The sequence below is a fragment of the Lonchura striata genome, chromosome 1 (assembly GCF_046129695.1).
Source record: "Lonchura striata isolate bLonStr1 chromosome 1, bLonStr1.mat, whole genome shotgun sequence".
NCBI lineage: Eukaryota > Metazoa > Chordata > Aves > Passeriformes > Estrildidae > Lonchura > Lonchura striata.
In genome coordinates, this window is record NC_134603.1 from 126,628,564 (window position 1) to 126,649,122 (window position 20,559).

The window sequence follows — 20,559 nt, forward strand, 5'->3', positions numbered from 1 at the left end:
ATGAATAGGGCTGTTCATGTCATTATTTCCTTAGAAGCCCATATGGGATTGCAGCTGGAAGATTTTCTTCTGGCTAGAAACAATAGCACTATGTTTTGTTTTCACATAGCATAAATCAGTCCATTCTGCTCAGTGAGCAAGCATGCAGAGAAGTGCTGGTTGGACTTGACTGGGTCCCAGCGCTGCTTGGTTAACAAAGAGAGCAAAGTGCAAAGACAGATTCTTCCTATCTAGTACGTATTGTGGATTAGCACAAAAACAGCAATTACAATGCAAATAATATTTCAGATACTTCTGCAATCCTTGAACCACATCTACTTTATCATCTTCATAGGTGGCTCTATTTGGTAACTCTTTCAGGTGCCTGGGGGGAAACTGCGTATTTACAAAAATGCCAACCAACAGATCAAGCTTTACAAATTTTAGAGCAACAATCTATATAATAAACTTAATATTCCATACCTTGACTTCTGCACATAAATAGCATTTGCTTTATCTCTAGTCATTTTCTGTTTAAAGTAATCTACCATTTGGCAGAAAGAATAAAAAACCCTGAAGTTCTGTCTGGTCATGCTGGGTGCAGGAACACATAAGGGGCAGCAAAGAGTAGTTTAAGGTTCCATTGATTCATTCTGTTTCATTGATTTCTGAATTCCTAAGGCTTTGATGACCAATTCACTTGCCTAAACAGAACAAAATAGCTCCAGGCCATAGCAGTAGGAATAATAGTAAAAGGTATGGAATTGCCAGACTGCAATATGTGAGAGCTGTGTCTTGGTTAGCCCCTGGAATACAAGATTTTTTAGGCAGACCTTTTGTACTAATTATATGCAGACACTTTGTACTAATTATTATGATGGGAACAACTGATGTAAAGACAGATGAGATTTTCTATTAAAAGGTGGATATTTTGTTGCACTTCATAAAGCTGGAGTTTTGCAAGAGTCAAAACCCAAAAGGTTTTATTTTCCCTAATACATCAAAATCACCTCTTTATTTATCAGTATAGTTGTTTTTTAAAAACAAGTAGGCTGTATTTGAATATCTAGATATATCAGCTGAGTATTCAGAAATGGAAGATGTATTTTTAGAAATCAGAATAAGCTGATGAATCCTGAAAAGAAGAAAAAGGTAAAACATCCAATACCTATCCCAATCATTACTCCATCTGCTAGCACTACTAACAATTTTGTAGGTGATGTGAAAATGATGGGCATGTTTGATCATTTCCTTAACTCTTTTTTTCCACAAAACTTTCATTTTATATTCCAAGCTCGGCTGAGGCAGGCTCCTAAGCCTTTCTGTCTCATCCTTAAGTACAGCCCAACAGACCTTGTACCCTCTCTCATATCAGGGAAATTTTATCAGGCTCCACAAGTGAGTTCATTACATCATATACCCTGCATAGCCCAAAATGAAGCTCTATTACTAAATCACTGCAGAAATAAAAACAGTGGGTTATGGCAGCTATTTCTATACCCTTTGAAATGAGACTGCCTGCATTCAAAAGGAGGATTCTGTTGGCAGTTATCCACTGGTTGCATACAGCTGTATAGACACAGAGGTGTCCCTGGAAAATATCAGCAGTTAGACCCAATACTGAACAAAAGAAATTACTCTACATCATCATCTTCCCTCCTACACTTACTGGCATTCAGATCATGAAGGCTATTAAATCTGGAGGCTAACAGAAAAGAAGCTGAAAAGAGCACTGGAAATATACCATAAGGAAAGAAATCTTTCAGAGAAGAACAGCTCCAGTCTGCAGAAATAACCAAACCACTGGAGAGACAGTTTGGACCAAACACAAAGGGTCACATTTTCAAAGCTTTTACATGGCTGAATCGGGCATTTGTGTCCAAGGCAGAAGATTAATGTAGAAACTGAGTCTACTAATAATTTTCAAAATAGGAAAAACTTAATGGGCAAAAAAATCACTTGGTATGCCAAAATTTGCCAGAGGCATATCAACAAATGTTTGAAGAAGGAATTAATGATGGAAATTTCATGGAAAGGGATCTGAATTGATCCTTGGGAACGTGGTGAGAATCTGAAACTACAGCAGTCTGTATTGAGCTGAAAATTCCAAAATTAGCTGTGTTGTCTTTAGCACTGTCATGTTTTAAAGTACCAAGATTAGCTTCACTGAAGAATGTTCCGGAGTGCAGTTAGAGATTACTGATAAGTGAGGCAAGTGCAAGCAGAAGGAAAGAAGGACTGACAGCCTGCCAGAAGCAGAGGAAGGGGAGGAGGCAGGCAGGCTCCTCAGGGATCCCAGGGCTGCAGGGGGAAGAATCACAACCCCCCTTTCTTGGTTACACTATGTAAAAAACCTATCAGCATAAAGACTGAGCTTCGTGGCTCTTAATGTTGCCTATGACTCCAGAAGAGCAAGTTCCAAGATGTCACAGGTCCTCTTATATTATAGTATTCTTATAGTATAGTGTTATCTTATTATTATTATAATATTCTTATATTGTTCTAATAGTGTTCTTATTGTAGCAATTTCTGCACTCTCTATTTACATATAAGAACTTCAGCCGGTATTTTTGTGATCAAGGGTTACAATGCAGTAGGTAAACGAATCAGATTTCATCCAGGAATAAGTTCAGACACAAAGGGTAATTAGGGTCATTAGCACCTGTCAGTCCCTGAAAACCAAGTAATATCTTGGAATTATGTAACTTTGGAATCAGAATATTCTCTGATTCCTTGGCCAAACTACTACCTGACTAGCACTGCTACCCTTGGGAACTTTGTTGTCACCATGCTGACCTCTGGCACACACATTGCTCCAGTTTCCTATCCCATTCAGATCCCTATTTCTAGACTCTGAGTTTATGCAAGCAGCAGTTGACAGGTGTTTTAGACTGTGTGTTAATTTTTTTCTACTATTAGAGTCAGATTAACAATGAGGATATGAAATTGTGAGCAAGTTTACCATGCAATTTAAAATTGATCCCAGGCCATATTCAATTTAAAATTGATCCCAGGCCATATACACTTCTATGAATATTTTCATTTTGGAGAGAGAAATGTTTACCTGTTCCGGTAAATAACCCCTTTTAATGCCCTCTTGGCAGAGCTCACTGCCTAGCTGGCAAACAGCCCCAGATTGACACTGAATTCCACAAAGGAGAAAATGCCAACTTTTCATCATCAGCAGGAAAGCTGTAAAGTACAAGCTTTCCACTTAAATTACCATCCCCTCCTAAATGCCAGCTCAACAGATTGCAAGAAAGAAGCACATACTTCACACTCTGCAAGAAAATTGTCCGGTGTAAGTTTTCAAGCATGCTTGGGAGCCAACCAATCACAGTGCTTTGTCAAATTCTGCTTCAGACTGAAATTCAAGCCAGAAGAATATTTACTAGAAGATGTTAAATTTAGTCACTTAAAAATGTTTTCACACTTGGGGCCAAATTCAGCCTTGGCCCCAGAGCAAATGAGAACAGACGTGCATCCTCTCTGCGCCTTGGTTGCAGGGTCCTGCTGGGCAGAGGCACTGTGGACTGCACTTCTCTGCTTCCTCTGGGCAAAGAAGAGCCTGACCCCATCTGTGACTAATTATCACTTGTTACAGACCACAGAAAACTGCTGTGCCATGGGGAGCTAAGAGACACTGTCCAAACCTGTAGGCAGATCAGAGGGACCATGATGTTAGACTGGCTTCTGTGTCCCGTGGTGATATCACACCTGGCTGCTTTAAAAGGGATGGGATGAAGGAAGAGCTAAATCCTCAGGTTTTGACTCAAAGGGTTTTGTGCTTGAAGACTACTTCCCTACTCTTTCTGGCTGAAGAAGAATCCCTATACGAATGCAGTTATACTGGAAATAAAACTTAGGATTTAGCATACTGGACTATACAGGATTTAGCATACTGCACATGGAGAGCCCATGCCCAAGGACTTCTTAAATCCAAGTAGTGCCTCTTCAAAAGTAATGTGGAGGAAAGAAAGCAGAACATGTACCCGTACATGTCTAGAGCAGCATTACTCGCCACCACCAGGGACCAAAAGTCATAGCAGAGCTATTTATAGCACCAAAGCTAAGATAGGCAAAATAGGGTGGAATTTCCATACTACACAATGGTGATTTTGGGGGAAAAATCTCAATATTCAACCGAATTTGCATAGAATTCTTAAAATAAAATATAAATATTTATATTCAATGGCTTTCTTAATTGAAGTAATAGGTATATATCTATATACAGTTTGAAAATGAGGTTTAAATCTATATAATCAATGTGTGAAAAACTGTAGAATCTTTTAAAGAATGTCACAATAAGTGAAAGAATTTAATTTTCAGCACACATATCATAATCTCAAAAAGGCTTAAAAGCAATGATTCTTTTGGAATTATCTGAATCCATCTTTTCCTTTGTTTTGACAGATGCTCTTTTAATGGACCAGTTCTCAAATCATCTTGAGAAAATTCAAGCATATTTTAAGGCAACTGATGGTCATCTTGGATTTTCACCTTCCAGAAGGTTTTCCATGTTTACATTTTGGATTTCAAGGGAACCCAGCTGCTTAATCTCTTCTCACCTCTTAGGAAGATTTCCTTCCAAAGAGATAACCTACAGTGCTTCTAATTAGGTCTGCAAATGGTCAAATGGATTTTTCTCAAAGTGACATGAAAACTTTCTGCTTGTAAACAGAAGCATGGAGCAGAAAACCTAAGATATCAAAAGAATTTAAAAGTAATTTTTCATGTGAACTTTTGAATTAAAAATAGATCTTTATGAAGTTTATCCTTACTTCTATAATTCCTTTCTTAGTTTAATTATTATTTAAGAATATATTCACAAACCAAACCAAACTGAGCCATTTCAGATACTATAGAGCGCCTTCTTTCCAGTTGCTGTCAGAAAGAGTGTGGATCTCCTCAAAATTCTGTATTATTTATACCAGTCTTTCCATGCTCAAATTATTTAAAGGAAATTAATTTGATAGAGGATTATTTTCCTAGTGTATTCGCTCACTTTCTTCTAAGAGAAGAGTGAGAAGTTATCTTACTTAACAAATCACTAAGCTATAAGCCATATATAAATTAAAATATATCTCTTTTGGATGTCAACCTGTTTTCCTTCTTGGTTCTCTGAGAGAAACTACGAAAGAAGCCATTTTGCACTTGTAAATTTAATGTCACCTCTTAGGTAACATATCAGACCAGCACTCCCTGCAAGTTGGAAGTTGTAAGTTGCGGCTAGTTTTAGAATTTTTTTTAAAGTGTTATTCTGTTGGTAATAGAACACATGAAGCAGTGAATTTCTGTATTGAAAAGTCCTGGCCAAAAACAACAAAAGAAAAGAAAAAGTTTTCAAAAAGCTCTGCAAAATGTTTATGAATTCTAATCCTCAGCACATGAATAAATACATCTGACAAACTGCAGGGTACCTCACAAAGGCCTTTCCCAACCTTTCTAATTTGAGTTCAAATGCAAGTGTAGTATTTAGAACTGAAGTTAATCTTGCCAATGTTTTTTAACTAGGGGTGCAGCATATACCATTATTTGTAAAATGAAAGGCAGATAATAAGTTAAAATTATCCTATTAATCGCCTGTAAAGAATTGCATTCAGAGAAGAAGTAATTTGTTGTTTAAAGAAAAAAAAAAAATCTGTCCTTGGCAGAACACGCTTGGACTTTGCTGTGCAAGTTCAGGAATAGTATGCTGAAATCAAGCAGTGTATACATGTGCTGTGGGCCATGTGGTGCATACTGCCATAAATCTATTTCTAACTGTTAATGCGGTATCAGACTTTCTCATTAGGGTCTCCTTCTTGGCAACATTTTACTTATTCTTTTTAGCTGATGTCGGTTTCTTGTGGTACTCTTGGTAGCAACATCCTCTCTGGAATACTTTTCTTCACAGCCATAACACATTTTGTCTTTGAAATTCTGCTGCACCAAACCACTTGATGCACATCCCAGAGGACAATGTTGTTAGCAAAAGGACATGAGAAAAATGCTTATTGCTTGAGATGTTTTAAGTTATTAAGGACTATGTTCTTTTACAAGTGAATTAAAAATGATTGCATGTAGGTTTTTGTAATCATTCTCATTCAGTGAGAGCAGAAATAGTAGTTGGGTTTGATACAGTGATAAAACAAAATAAGGCAGTTTCCATAAATGGGTAGCACCACCAAATGGTCATAACAGGATAGAGGGACCCAGGCACCTGCACAGAGGAGGATACATCACACCATGAGCATAGAACCATTCAAATTAGTCCCACAAAGGTGAAAACTTCAGAAAATGGGTTTAGAAATGCTATGAAAAGCCATTGGTGTTGTTACTATCACAGGGAAGATGACAACAGAAATATCAATGAGAGTGCTCTGGAATGGCAGCTGATCAGGAATGCAATGCTATATTACTAAGATTTTCAAATGCCTCAAGCTGGGTTATGTAATTCATATTTCAGTACCAAAATAAAAGATCTAACACTGAGCTGAACAGCTTTTTTAGTAGTATATACCACCATACTGGAAAACATTCCTTATGGATTTTGTCAAAGGTGACAGTAGATAAAACCCATTGAAACCTTTATATATTTTTTTCTGGTGTCTGTTTAACATTTCTGAGAATATTTTTTAAAAAGCTAACACTATATTCATTATATGTATAATGTAAAAAAATAAGCATTGTTGATGTGTCATAAAGATGAAAGGCAAAGGTTTAAAAGAACACTTAAAAAATTCTTCTTCCCAACATCCATCAGAAGACATGTTACTTCACCTTATTCACATAGGTAGGAAGCCTTGAAGTGGAAGGGAACTGGCAACTAGCCTGCAATTTGGCACTAATGCATTTGATTGGAGAGATTATATAGCTATTAAGACTTCCCCTGAGGGAAACAAAGTAGCACACTCCACTTTATAACAAGATCTTGCAAAATTCACAATTTATGGTAAAGGCTTTTGTCCCTTTGTAAATTACTTTGTCTGCACCTTCAGCAATTTTTTTCCTTCTCGCTGTATTTATAGGATAAAAGATATTTTTTAATGGACAGAAGAAATATTTTCACTAATAGGAATCCTTATCTTGCATTTGTATACATAAATAGCACATATGCATATTTACTTAATCTTACAGTCTCCTCTCAAAAATTGTTAGCATATACAGTGTTTGATAACTCTTGGAAACTCCATTTCAACTGCATACAGATCAACCTGAATCTTCCTTCATATATATTTTTTAATCCTATACACATTTTTATTAATGTTTCAGAAGTGAAGTGTCAAAATACTGCAAAATGTGTGCCTTTGGAATATACAGTTTCTGAGATTACCAGTTACCTTGAAAAAGTATTTTTTTCCCCATGAGAGCTACTTAAAAGGTCCATTCCTAGTAGTTGATATGTGTACCAGTGACTACGAGTGATGCCAAGTCACAAGACATTCATCACATCACTAAAAGCAATTTGGAGGTTTTAAATATTACTCAGAACTGGGAATAATTTAGGCATAAACTAAAGAATTTGTATAACCATCTCATTTAGAGGTATTTATGCAACCAGGCCTGTTCATTTCTAAGACATATTCAAATTTCATGGTTTTTATACCAAACAAAAAAAGGACTGACACTATTGTAACAATATGTACTAAAAGAATAGCAAAGATAGCAGCTTCAGCAAAATTTGCTCATTCTCTCCACCTGCTATGATTTATGTTTTACCTCATTTCCTAGGAGGGCATTTATACAGGCTTCAGAGGCGTCACAGATGGCAGTAAGGTCATGGCCTCCCTCCAGTGCCAGCACCACGCGGCCGTCCGCCAGCTTCAGCAATTGCTTGGTTAGGTGACCAAAACCTGGAATTCAAATACAGGAGTGCAAATAATTAAAGCAGAACAGGAATTGCAGGCATGTTTCATATCTGCTGCACAAGAATGTCGAAAGCTCTGGAATACTGTACAAGGAGCATCACATATACTTAGTCCAGTATCCTGTTTCCGACCATGGCCCTCACCAGATGATTTGGAGTTAGTATACTGTATTTTCTATGAGGCACATGTGAGATAATATCCCTTATGCTTATCCCTCATTGCTGGAAATTAGTTGAAACACAGGGATGTCTCTCCTCTTACCTTTGTTAATCATAGTCACCTTGGATTCTCTTCCTATTTACATAGTAGTGTGACATATAGTCATGTTATTTAGAGAGATTTGATGTAATCCTGGTCACTTATGGCATTGATATGACAAATAACATTTGCAGTTAAACTACGGTGCTATAATTAAAAATAATTGTGCTTTCCAAATGGGATGATGAAGGGTTTTTTATTTAAAAATTACTTCTTCCTTTGTATTTGAGGTTTGAGAATAATATAAAATCATGGACAGAGAGATAGTGGAAACATATGTTACCTCTTAGCTGCATCTTGAAGTGTTTTTAGAAGCAGTACTAACAACTTTAATTCAGGGTTTTGGAATAGATCGAAACTGTCTAGAACTTTGTAGCTATCTCTACCAGTATCGCTCACTCCTGACCAACAGTACTCTAAGAAATTCTGCACCATAGCCAAAAATTATGGTACTCCATTTTCTGTGGTGATCTGTAACTACACAGACATTACCACAAAGTTTTCATCTGTGATTCAAGTAAAGTTAATTTATTATATTTTTGAAGACAAGAAAAATTGCATGAAATATGTCAATTTAGACTGAAGATTTTTGGAAAAGTTTTTGTAGTAGTTTCCTAGGACAGCTATTGTTTTTGTTTAACCTCTTTCAAGTAAGAAATTATAAATAAAGATTTGAAACTATTGATGTTAAATAAACATCACATCTTATTCTTTTTCACTTCATCTGTACTAGTTGCTCCATTGATGGTCATCACTATTCATTCCAGTGCATTTCATTTCCTTAAATAAAGCATTAGAAGGTACCTCCTAAACCCTGGAGTTCTATAAAGACAGGAAAATCAACATTTTCACTGTTCCAGTGAAGAAGATCACCAAAAATTAAAACTGAAAATTACATTCATATTTTCCAGAGAAATTTTTCAAACTCATGTTTAGCTTTGTTTTCACCTCAGGACATAAAATGGACATCTTTGTTAAGCATATATCCAACTGGTTTTAGAATAGGAACTTTAAATATATCAAATTGGGGTTAGCTGTACAGACATGATAACCCCAAAACAAATAAATCCTCTGGTTCCTATACTTAACATATAGATGATCATAGAAACATCTGAGGTGTTTCCCTGAGCCACTGCCCAATCTTCTGCACCCTAAAAGTGCCGCAGTTTTGATTCTAGCGAAGTAACTGCACCATGGTTAAAATTATATAAAGGGCTGACTAACAAACAAAACCTTAAACTCCCATTTAAACTCAGCCTTCCCTCATGAAAAAAAAAAAAAACAAAAAACCAACAACTCCTCCCCCGCCACCCCCCACAAAAGACCAAATTTAGACAGGATGATAAAAGTGAAGGAAGGAGTGGAATGAGGGTAACCTTTGATCTTTAGCCAATTTCTGTTCTCTTTTACCTACAGAAATTATTTCTGTCTGCATGTTACACATGAGATCTTTAGGTCTATAAGAAGAGAGTGCCAACAGTGTAAAGTGAATAAAAGATAGAACATTTACAGGAAATGAAGAAGAATGAACAGGCACAGGCTCCCCACATCTATCTATAATTCACCCTTGGAGTGTGTGAGGAATCCAACAGCACTTTTAAGATGACATTATCCTTTGTGTTATACAGATTCTGTACAGGAAAAGCTGTACCATGTTTCCCCTGCACATTGAATTTTGTATTACTGCAAATATTGCTATCTCCACATCATAATCTTCTGAGGTTTGTAGGGCAATAAATGTAAAGACTCTTGCTCTGCCTTTTCTTCATTTAGACAACCATACATACTATAACCCATATCATTGTTACAATATTAGTTTGTCTGCCTGGTTTCCTGATGATTTTCCTAGTATCAGTGCTATAAGAGTCACCCCTGACTTGAATCAGGCTACAATGAGCTACACAGAAAGCATCTTTCCAAACAGTGATCATGGTAACAGGGTAAACTGTTTCAACCCAAATTAACATGATGGGGCTTTTCTTCAGTATAACTACCATGAGAAAGTAAAGGTGACTTGCTAGAAAGTGAAGAAATAACTTTAGTCAACAATACCAACATCACCAGTGACTGAATGAGTTATGGAAATGCTTAACAAAGAAACTTGGATGCCGTGTCACTGCAGCAACCTAGGAAAGATGTTAGCTTCCTCAAGGAAATCCCCTGGAGTGCAGAAATAAGAAAATAGAAAGAAAGGAATCCCAGTGAAGTAATAGTTTTAAGATGGGCTGTAGTTCATGCCAGATAATTAATGAAAACAAGAAGAAAATAGTAACAAGCACCATTAAAAGAATCCTTCATCTCCCCTGATATAAGGAGATCAAGCACTGGCCAACTTAAGGTGAGAAAGGAGTCAGACAAGTATTTAGAATCCTGGGCCTTCCAACTCACATGAATATTTAGAAATCAGCATCAGTTCTTGGCCCTTCTACTGTACCTGCTGTAATCTTCTTGTAAATGTGCTCAGTGATTTGCATTTCAGAGAAGTGCAGTATTTTTTAAATTAGGTTCATGCAGTGTGCCAGGAAATTGTGAGAATGGTTTTGTGCCAACTATTATGTTCATAATTTCTGTAATTTAAACATTAAAAGTTTCATCAACAGATGAAACAACTTGCTTCATCAACAGATCCAGCATTTCGGTATCCTGGGTAGAACTTGCAATATAATTTATTATATTTATAATAAATTATATATATTATTATTTATTATATTTATTACTTGCATAATATTAATTTGCTATCATCCTATTAAATATTATTATTAACCTTTGATATCTACAAGAAGCAAAACTACTAATTCTGAAATTCCTACTCACCAAGTGTTCTATACTTTCTTCACCAAAAAAAAAAATAGGGTGCATAATGTACATCTAAGTAGAGAAAACTAGATTAAGACTGTAACCATTATAAACCATATTATGCATTGGAGAGCTAATCTGTATACAAGCTGTTATTAGCCAGCCTTTGAAGAAAAAATACAAAATTTCAAACTAAAAACATAACGTGAAATTTTTAATTATACATTTTCCCCTCCTGCAGTACTATTATTGGAGGAGGAGATACAATACTAAGACTTTTGTAAGAAATTGTTCTAGTGTAGGAAAGTGGAAAGAGAGAAAATTATTATTCTATTATATTAATGAGCAAGCAGTTAGGCTGTTATTGAAGGACACAGTGTGTCACCTGAATTACCATCTAAGTAAGTAATTAATCTTTTAGTGGACTGATGGACTGATGCCCCAGTAAGGATCCTGGCAGTTTTTTCTGTTTGTAACACACAAGCTCCCCCCACACTCTTTTTAGTTCTGCTAAGCACCAAGGAATGGCACGGGTGAGATTTCTGAAGCCTCATTTGACCAAAGTCAGTGAAGTAACTGTATTCTACTTGGACTTACTGAAAACCAAAAAAAAAAAAAAACCAATCACTTTTCTTTTGTTGTTTTTGAGATCTCCTTACTCTGATAACCTGAAATGGACAGTGGCAAGCAGAAGGCAGGTAGAACACCTCTTATGGAGGTCAGCTCCCCTCAGACAGGCTCCTTACACAACCGTGTGTTGTGTTACGTGTGCTTGAAGTAAAGCTAACCAGTTAGGTTCATATGGACAACTTTCCATTTTGCAAAAAAAGCATTTGAGAATGAAGACAACTTGTGAATATTATTCTTTTTGCATCCTTTCCTCAGCAGACAGGGAAAGGAACCATATGGATGGAGTGAACTCCCCACCAGCACCACAGCACCTCTTGTTTGCATAAACAGGCTTGTATGCAGCTCAATTTTCCAGTAAATGTGCAAACATACAGTTAGTGGGGACTAAACCTGCCTCAGCACAAGAGAGACCCCTTCCCCGTACCCCATGTGCATAAGGAGAGCAGATGTCTCCTGTGCAGTCATTTTTGGGGGATGTTAAGCTGAACAAAGGCATGGTGCTGGCCCTTGCTCACTGGAGATGGCTGGTGAAGGAACAGGAACACATCAACAACTGAAAGGTTGGAGAAGCTGTAGAGTTATCATAAGGAAAAACCATCGGCTTTTTCAGCGTCAGCAGTGGGCCCCAACAGCTCTTTTGGCTTCAGTGTCTTAAAAGCTACAACCCAACCCTAAATTACAGGCAGAGCTCTGGTGAGCTCCTCTGGATACTAAGAGCAGCCTGGAGAGGAATACATGCAAAACACAAAACCTCCACAGTCTCTGTCCTGGACCTCCAAGCATGTATTTAACTATTATTTACCATTGAATCGTGTCATTACTCTCTAATTTACTTGACAATGTGTTTTCCTCTCATTAAAACTGTTGCAATGATCACTGCCAAAATTCAACCCACCAGTGTTCCGTGCTCCTTCCCTGTGGCTCCTTCGTGACTATTTGATTAATTTTCATTGATATTTTTCCAACAATAGCATCTAAAATTAACTGGGTCAGTTTTTACATAACTTCCTGAGTCACCAGGCTACGTGTCCTAAATAAATATGTCCATGCAGAAGTCAAATGATTATTTACCCTTACAGCGCTAGCAGGAGCTGAGATATTGTACGAAGCTTGTGTTCTATGATAAGAGAACATATTTTATTCTCAGCTCTTAATTCAGGACCTTTTATTCAATCAAAACTTCATTTGGATGAAGTCAGAGACTTGACTCAGTTGGCAGGACATGGCCGCGAGTGAGGGGGAAAAGGAAATTTTAACGCCAAATACATTCTTATGAAAAACATTTTCCAAATGGCTAAAATTACAAATGTTAGTGTTGAGGTACCTGAATTTAAATGGTACATTTGGCCTCCAGGCATTAGCTGCTGATTTTTGCTTTTAATACAGGACGAGGAAGCTCAGTAACACTTCAAATTACATGTCTCAAGCAGGTATTTAATTTATATTAAATTAGACAGTAATTGTATGTTAAATAAATACCAATAGTCTCAGGAACACATTTTTATGGAATAACAATTTATGTAATAGATGTTTTTATTGCATGCCTGTTAGGTCTACAGTAATATGTTTTTCTTAATTAGCTGCTGTTTAGCTATTACACAGAACATAACTTACTAAATCTCTATATATATTCAAGGATACATAGGATACCTCTTTGAAAGTCAAAAACTGCAAACCTGTTTTGCTACAGGAAGAGGTGACCTTGCAATGTTCAGTAAGATGGTATTTTCAACTCCCTTGAGATATGAATTCATCCAAGTGTGTCATACAGTCCATAGCATTTTCTTAGTCCTTCACGAGGGAGGAACTTTTATACCTTCACCACACAAGGCAGCACTGTCCACCAGGCAAAATGTTTCTTAGAGAAAACATATGGAGGAAGAACACTCCCTCAAACTTTTCTCCCAGTTAATTAATGGTAAAAATAAAAGGATGGCATTTCTTTTGTAACTTGTATTATCAAGTTTTAGGGATTCCTCACCCTCCAGAAAAGGTCATGGTAATGTACAAAATAATTATGAAGCTTTTAGAATTGCTTAAGTGCTGTTATGTGGATTCAGAGGGAAAATATTTAACCACAAATTTCAGCTGCCAAAGTCAAAGCGGGGACCTTTGAATATTCCCAAAACACGCTGTTTGGGAGGATCTTTTTTAGCCCTGTTCTCACTAGCTCTTTGCTCTGTGTCTTTCTTTCTTCTGTTTCCTTACACTCCCTTAATATCTGCCCCTTCTTATAGCTGGCCCATGTAATAATTTTTTCACTGTCCTGCTATCCTTCCTCTCTTTTTTTATTTGCTTCCTATTTAGAAAATCGTCTACTAAGTGAAGCCAGACAGGATGCAAGATGATCCAGTCAACAGAGATCTTCCCACTTTTTTCAAGAAGCAGTAGTTGCTCAGCATCAGAAAGCAGAAGTCAGAAGAGGGAAGGTATAGGACTTCATATAGCAAGGTGGTATTTCAGAGTCTTGGATTCAGATCTCCCTGAAAAAGGCTGTTGCTTCATCTGTGAGGTGAGGGGTTTCTCCATGGAGTTTGGAGAGCTTTTCTTTTTTCCTGAAGACTAAAAACACTTTAAAAGGGTTCTGTGGAGATAGACTAATCAGACTAATAATTATCTGTGAAAATCTGTCCCACATACTGTGAAATCTGCCAAGCTGATAGAGCATGTGGTATTACTGTTATCATAATAACTTCTTCCAAATCTGATCAAGTTGCCTGATTAAACTGATATACAATATATGCATCTGATGTTACAAATTACAGATGATTATATCTCCAAATCTGAGTCCAGACTCAGTAAGGGGTTGGCTAAAAAACAAGACATCTGATAAAAAAATAATTCAAAGTATGAGGAATTTATTTCTAATCCATGCTGGAATGAAAATCAGATACTACTATTGACTATCCAAATAAATCAGTAAGCTTGATTAAGTTTGGAGAAGTTTATTATAATGCTACTGCCTATAAAATCAACTTGACACATTTTTAAAATATGTGGGGAAATGTTTCTGTTGTTATACATGAATAGCTGAAATGTGGACACTGAGTTATAACTGAAAACAATCTGATGGGAAGATCTAGTATTATTTCTTTTTTTCACTGATGAAAAGTCAAGTCAGTTATTGCTGAATTGACCCAGGAGGATAACACAAAGGATCTGATTTAAACCCCATCACTCAGAAACTAAGAACTGACTGCCATTTTCTGAAGATGGTCTAATATATTCTTCCAAGAAAATCAACATGGACTATAGGATCTTTCCAACTTACACAGTTTCTCAGGGCATACAAATTAAGGCCCTCACTTTATTTTCAGTCATTTACTGACCCTACCACATCAACATATCAGATTAAATTAAAAGCTCATTCCTTAGCCAGTGTTAATCAGCATATACCATTATCTAAAGACCCAGCCTCCAGATGTGGACCATTCATCATTCCAAGGCGAGTGACACACTTACAATGAGCACATCAGGGAGAGGTTCTTGTAGGTGGATAGACTTGAAGTATACACTCTATTTCCTGACCAATTTGGCAACAAATTTCCTGGTGAACTCAGTATTAGTATCAGAGGTCTGGTGCCCCTCAGGATTTGGATCACATTGTTTAATAAACATCATTTTATGAAATCAGAAGGGAATAAGGCACTGTGTTTCTAAGGGATTACTGTACATCTCATATAGTTATTCACTCTCCCTCTGGCCCTGTGCCTGTTAACCCCACCTGACACATGCTATAATCACCCAGAAATGCACTGCCTGTCACCACTTATTGAAAAGGTAATGTGTAAAACTCGCTAGAGGAAATGGTATTGAAACTAGATTTGGGGCCTGACTCCTTACAGTCTTCTGTTTAATTACAATTTCCAAGTAAAATACATTGAGCAGCTTTCTATTATATTGTTCTGTTACAAAAACATGTAAGAATTAAGGATGTGATTTCAACCCAGACAACAGCCCCTATGTACCTTTTCATACTATTAAAAGGACACAAAAAAGCCATGAAATGGTAGAATTGTAAAAGCAGCTGTAGCTACCATTGGAATGACATAGGTGACTCTATCCAGCCTTCTCCATGAATAGAGAAGTTATGTCAGAACTTTGTCAGTCATGTTATTACACAGCAGAGCTTGCAGGAGCCTTAACTTGCTGGGAGTACAAGAAAAGGTGGCAGGGAGCTGCACAAGCTTCAGGTGAAGGCAGGAGTGATGACACTTTGCTGTCATGCACAGCACGTGGAAATACGTAGAAGACATTTTTATTTTCTGGTCTCTTTGTTTCCACAGAAATTCTACCACACCACCCCTCTCTGCTCTGCCCTGACCCCCCCTCCCACAAATCCCCCCAAAATACATATGAGAATAAAAGATTTTCTTAGAATTTTGAATATATCATCCCTGTCTTTCCAGTTGTCTAACATACAGTTATCTGAAAGAGTCTTTCTGTGAGATTCTGCAGCCAAGTTGTGACCCACCAATTACTACTTGAGAATTAGTGGTTCAGAAGCCTTATGGAGTTCTTTACTCAGTGGTTTTCTACATTTTCTTAGAGATCTTAGAGTAAGTTAAAGCAATAAGCTGATATGGATGACATATGCCTTCAGGTGGTTGAGCAGTCAAGGAGTACAACTTTCTGGATTTTCTCAGAAAGAGGAGCACAATCACTCCTGATTCTGCAGGATCCATATATAAGCAAATTACCACTATCTCTGTTGTTACCATAGCATGACAGCAGTATTAAGGGAAGCTGGAAAACCTAAAATAAATTGTAATCTTCATTGAACAATAGAAACATCAAAACAAACAATGGTATTTCTGTGCTATACCCAGACCTAAATCTAGCTAACTAGTGTCAGGGTAATTTGAGGACTCCAGATGTTGTTGCAGCTGCAACAGTCACCTTAGTCATTCTCCTTAAAAGTGGGAAGTTCACAACAGGGCAAGAATCAGCCATTCCACATTGAGATACTGTTTCTTCAGCAGCAACAGTTATTTCTTCTTCAAGGGAAAACAGTACATCAGCTTTTTTAGCTGGAGACACTGAAAATCTACTACCAGAATGGCTACTGTTTCTCCCTCCAGAGTTTTTACAGCTAGAAGTAAAATAACCTGCTGCAGTGGCTCAAAGCTCTCTTGGGCTCTAGAATCTTAGCAAATAAAATATATCAAATTGCAACATCAGGATTGAATTTACTCTTTGCTCTCATGAAAGCTGAAGATCCACAGTAGCTGAGAGTTTGGGCAAAAATTATCCAAACTTCATAGCAAAGCCACTTATAAACCCTAGAAAAGAAAGACATTCAAATGTCTTACTACAAATAAATAGAGATAAACAGGGAGAAATATCAAATTCAGAACAGTTCCACTTATTATGACATGAAGTGGTCACCCCAGCAGAGGATAAACTTTTTAGTCATTCTCAGTTTTGGCCAAATTGCTGATTTAATTTCATAAAATAAGTGGCCATGGACCAAAATTTCCTCACTGTTTTTTAACCTAGATTTTAGTGGTAAAATTTATGTTGGGGGAAATTAATTAATTAGTAATATTAATTACTCATGAGAGATAAAGATGAAAGAAAAAAGGGACATAAGAGAATTGGGAAAATGATAAAAGTGTTTGGTTAATAAAAGAGACTGTTATTACATAAGAGGATAAATAAATATACTTGTGGCTAATAGACAATAAACATATGGAAGGATGAGCAAGAGAAAAATGAATGTGAGTATGAAACTAAATACTGTCAAGGAAACAGATTTTCTTATAACCATCAGAAAGAGTCAGAAAGTAAAGAGAGCAGAGTAAGTTTATGATCTTATTTTTACAAGGGGATGCAGAGTATTTCTGAATTTCTCCCACAGATATACTTTTGTATCCTTTATTTGAAGAGAAAGGTGAGAGAGTGCCCCAGTAATATGAACATGGAAATCATTAAGTGAACTCTGGACTCCTCAGTGATAAGTTGCTAACTAAAAAGAGGTCAAAACACAGGCAGCTGGCACACTGCTGGGTGGCAGGTTTGTATATGTGGGCAAAAGTGTTTGTGATCACACTCAAAGCATTGAAAACATTTAAATAAGCAGGTACTTGACAACAGGCTGGCCTCCCTAGGAGCAATCATATGCCATTCATTCAGACATACTACCATACTCTCACAGACACAAAATTTCCTGAACTTATCTGGACTTGAGGAACCAATAGCTATTGCCCTTTCTAACCTTTTAGCTACCTATATATCTTCCCAGATCATGCCTTTTCCTAATGGGTCACCACAAATAAACTGAAACTACCTTTCCACAAATACAAATCCTTAGAAGCAGTGGAAAAGGTGGCTTCTCTTTCCCAGATTATGTATAATTCCATCACAAGCTGATGAGCCTTGGCATATACCTAGTCCAACCTGGAATAGCTCAAAGATGGCCTATAAGTCTCTTTAAAAAAGATAAAAAACAAAGAAATTGTTTTAGTTTCCTTGTTCCCAATGTGAACACAAAGAATAAATCTTTGCATTTATTATAACACTTGCAAGGACTGAATGCTCATATCTCAGAAGAAAATATGTCTGAAGACAAGTGCTTGCATATAGATAAACAAAAAGCAATTTCCAAATTTAAGATTATTTTTGGCAGTGATAGCTATTAATAAAAACCATTTCTTTAGAGCTAAAATCTATACAAATCAGTGCAAGATCTGGATGTTGCCTATTCAAAAGGTGTGAAATCCAACACATGCAGCCAGCAGGGCTGATACAGGTGTGATTGAGCAGGTGTGTGGTTGCAGGCAGAGAAGGTTGTAAAAAAACAATTTTTTTTTTCTTCCTATCCTGTTTCAGATGCCAAAAAACCAGGCAGGAATAGTCCTTGTGACCCCTTCAGGCTACGATTTTTTACTTCTTGCATTCTGTACTGGGTCTTCCTGTACTCTCACTAGGTCTGGAAATGCTCAAGAGAAATTTGCTTTGACATGACTATTACCTGTTCTGTATGACAGAACATATAATGCACATAAATATTTATGCATATAATGCAAACAAGTAAATATTTATATCAGTTTGGCTCAAATTTCTCATTGTGTGTTTTCATGGGCAGTTGCAATGCATAAGTGACTTGATAGCTGATGTTACACATTCAAAGATAGAAAATAAACCATTCATTTAATGTGAAATTAAGATTTAAGAAACAAGAAATTTAGGGTACCACAATGCCAGTTTTTTCAACCACAGAACTTGGGTTTTAAGGTTGCTTCTTGGGTTTTAAGGTTGCTTTTAATTATTGGAATGTGGATAGCAGAAAAAACCCTGATATACAAAGGACAGGTAGAGGAGCATTTATTTCCTATAGATTTTAGCTTTAGGCAGAAATTAAAAAGCTAGCATTTACTGCTGGCTTATAGTTAAAACCCAAACTTTGCCCTCTCTAGGTAGAGGAAAGCAAAGGTCCAGAACAGTAGATGTTCATTTAATTAGCATCTCTATCTTACAGCATATGCAAAAGGGGTCCATTGTGCAAGCAATCATAAATCTCTCTTGGTCTAACTTCAGAGCAATTGACCTTACAACCCAAATTATGTTCCTTTGTGCACAGTTTTTGGATGCATTTTCTGGATTTACTGTTCCAAAGAAGGAGTGGGTAAACAATTTCAGGAAAGACTGAAGTGAGAAACTCATTCATCCTGCATATGGATAAATGCTTGTGCCAAACTGGAAAATTTGTTCTGGAAAGAGTCTCTACTGATGCTACTTTCAGTGGTTCCAGATTCAAATTTTTCATTTATTTGATTTTATGTGCTGTTACTATCTTAAATAGGAATAAAATGAGGAGAAATGTCAGCTTTTAGCAGTTCATTGGACAGCAGAGAGTATTATAGGGAAAGGTAGTGACACTTTTCCAGTCCAAGAGTATTCCCTTGTCAGTCATCAAATGACTGCCACCAATAAAACATTCTGCAGACCTCTTCAAGAAAAAGGCAGAAGCAGAAACATAGACAACATAAATGTAACTTCTATGTGTTCCCACTATAACTGTGGAGTGTCTTAAATTCTTGATATTTCTTCTTTCTATAAACAAAATTTCAGGCCACATCCTGAAAAGTTCAATATAAAAAGCACACATATCACTTCCATACATGTGCTCGAGGTGGTGTTATATGGAAACAGTGATGAACCCTTTCCTTGATGAAACACTATAAAGCCTTTATCACAACATTTATCAAAAAAATGTTATCTATATGAGCAGTGGTCATTAAAAATCTCAGAGTAACTGGCTCCAAGATGAATTTTGGCAAACTGAATTCCGCATGTTGGAGAGGCAACTTTAGTACTTAGTATACACCAAAAAATCTGCAATTAACCCTGAAAAATTCTTTTGGGGTTAGCCACTCCTGGAGGGCTCTGGAGGCACCACTAACAATCTCAGGGACCTGGGCTTTCCATTGAGATATCAGGATCAGCTGGTTAAAGCTGGGGCAGCCCAGAGTACCTCAAACTCCCTAGGATGTTATCCCTGTCCTTCTGTAACATCTAAGTATGGTCAATATTTTATACAGTAATGGAACTGATCAAAGTAATAGGAAATTAATAGGTCAGGGAGTGTAGCCCTGTTTCATGTTTGTAACACTGTTTGTAAATATATGTTAGTATTTTGCCAGATTTCATCTTAGAGACTCCCAGCACACTTTGCCTTCCTAAACTTAATTATCTATTTCTTACTAGTGCTCATGAAATGACATCCTATACTATCTGTTCTCTTAATGTGTAATTGAAGCAACTGAAAAGGAGTAGGGATTAAATAAGATAAAATGATAATAAGTAAATAACCAGTTCTCTTGATCGCACAAATATCCAGGAACCTTTGCCATGAAATGCCACTCCTCAGACATAAAAACATAATAAAATAGGAGACATAAGAACATAAATTAGAGCCAGTGACTATTTCTTAATAAGAATTCAAAAAAGGACACTAGCAGGGATGGGATGAATGAGTCCTAAAAGTCAAAGAAATGTTTATGAAAAAGAACAGCATTTGCATTCCTATTTGCTTGGGCCACTT

The 20,559-nt window shown here is 36.8% G+C and overlaps 1 protein-coding gene across 11 annotated transcripts in view; it reads right to left on the reverse strand.

The window, feature by feature from the left end:
- The window catches only part of HDAC9 (histone deacetylase 9), a 458,209-nt gene that overhangs the window by 22,205 nt on the left and 415,445 nt on the right, over positions 1-20,559 (reverse strand). For all 11 annotated transcript variants that reach the window (XM_077787618.1, XM_077787599.1, XM_077787612.1 and 8 more), the window contains one exon: positions 7,681-7,814. In XM_077787618.1, the coding sequence (XP_077643744.1) occupies positions 7,681-7,814 (134 nt within the window). The remainder of the gene's footprint in view (positions 1-7,680; positions 7,815-20,559) is intronic.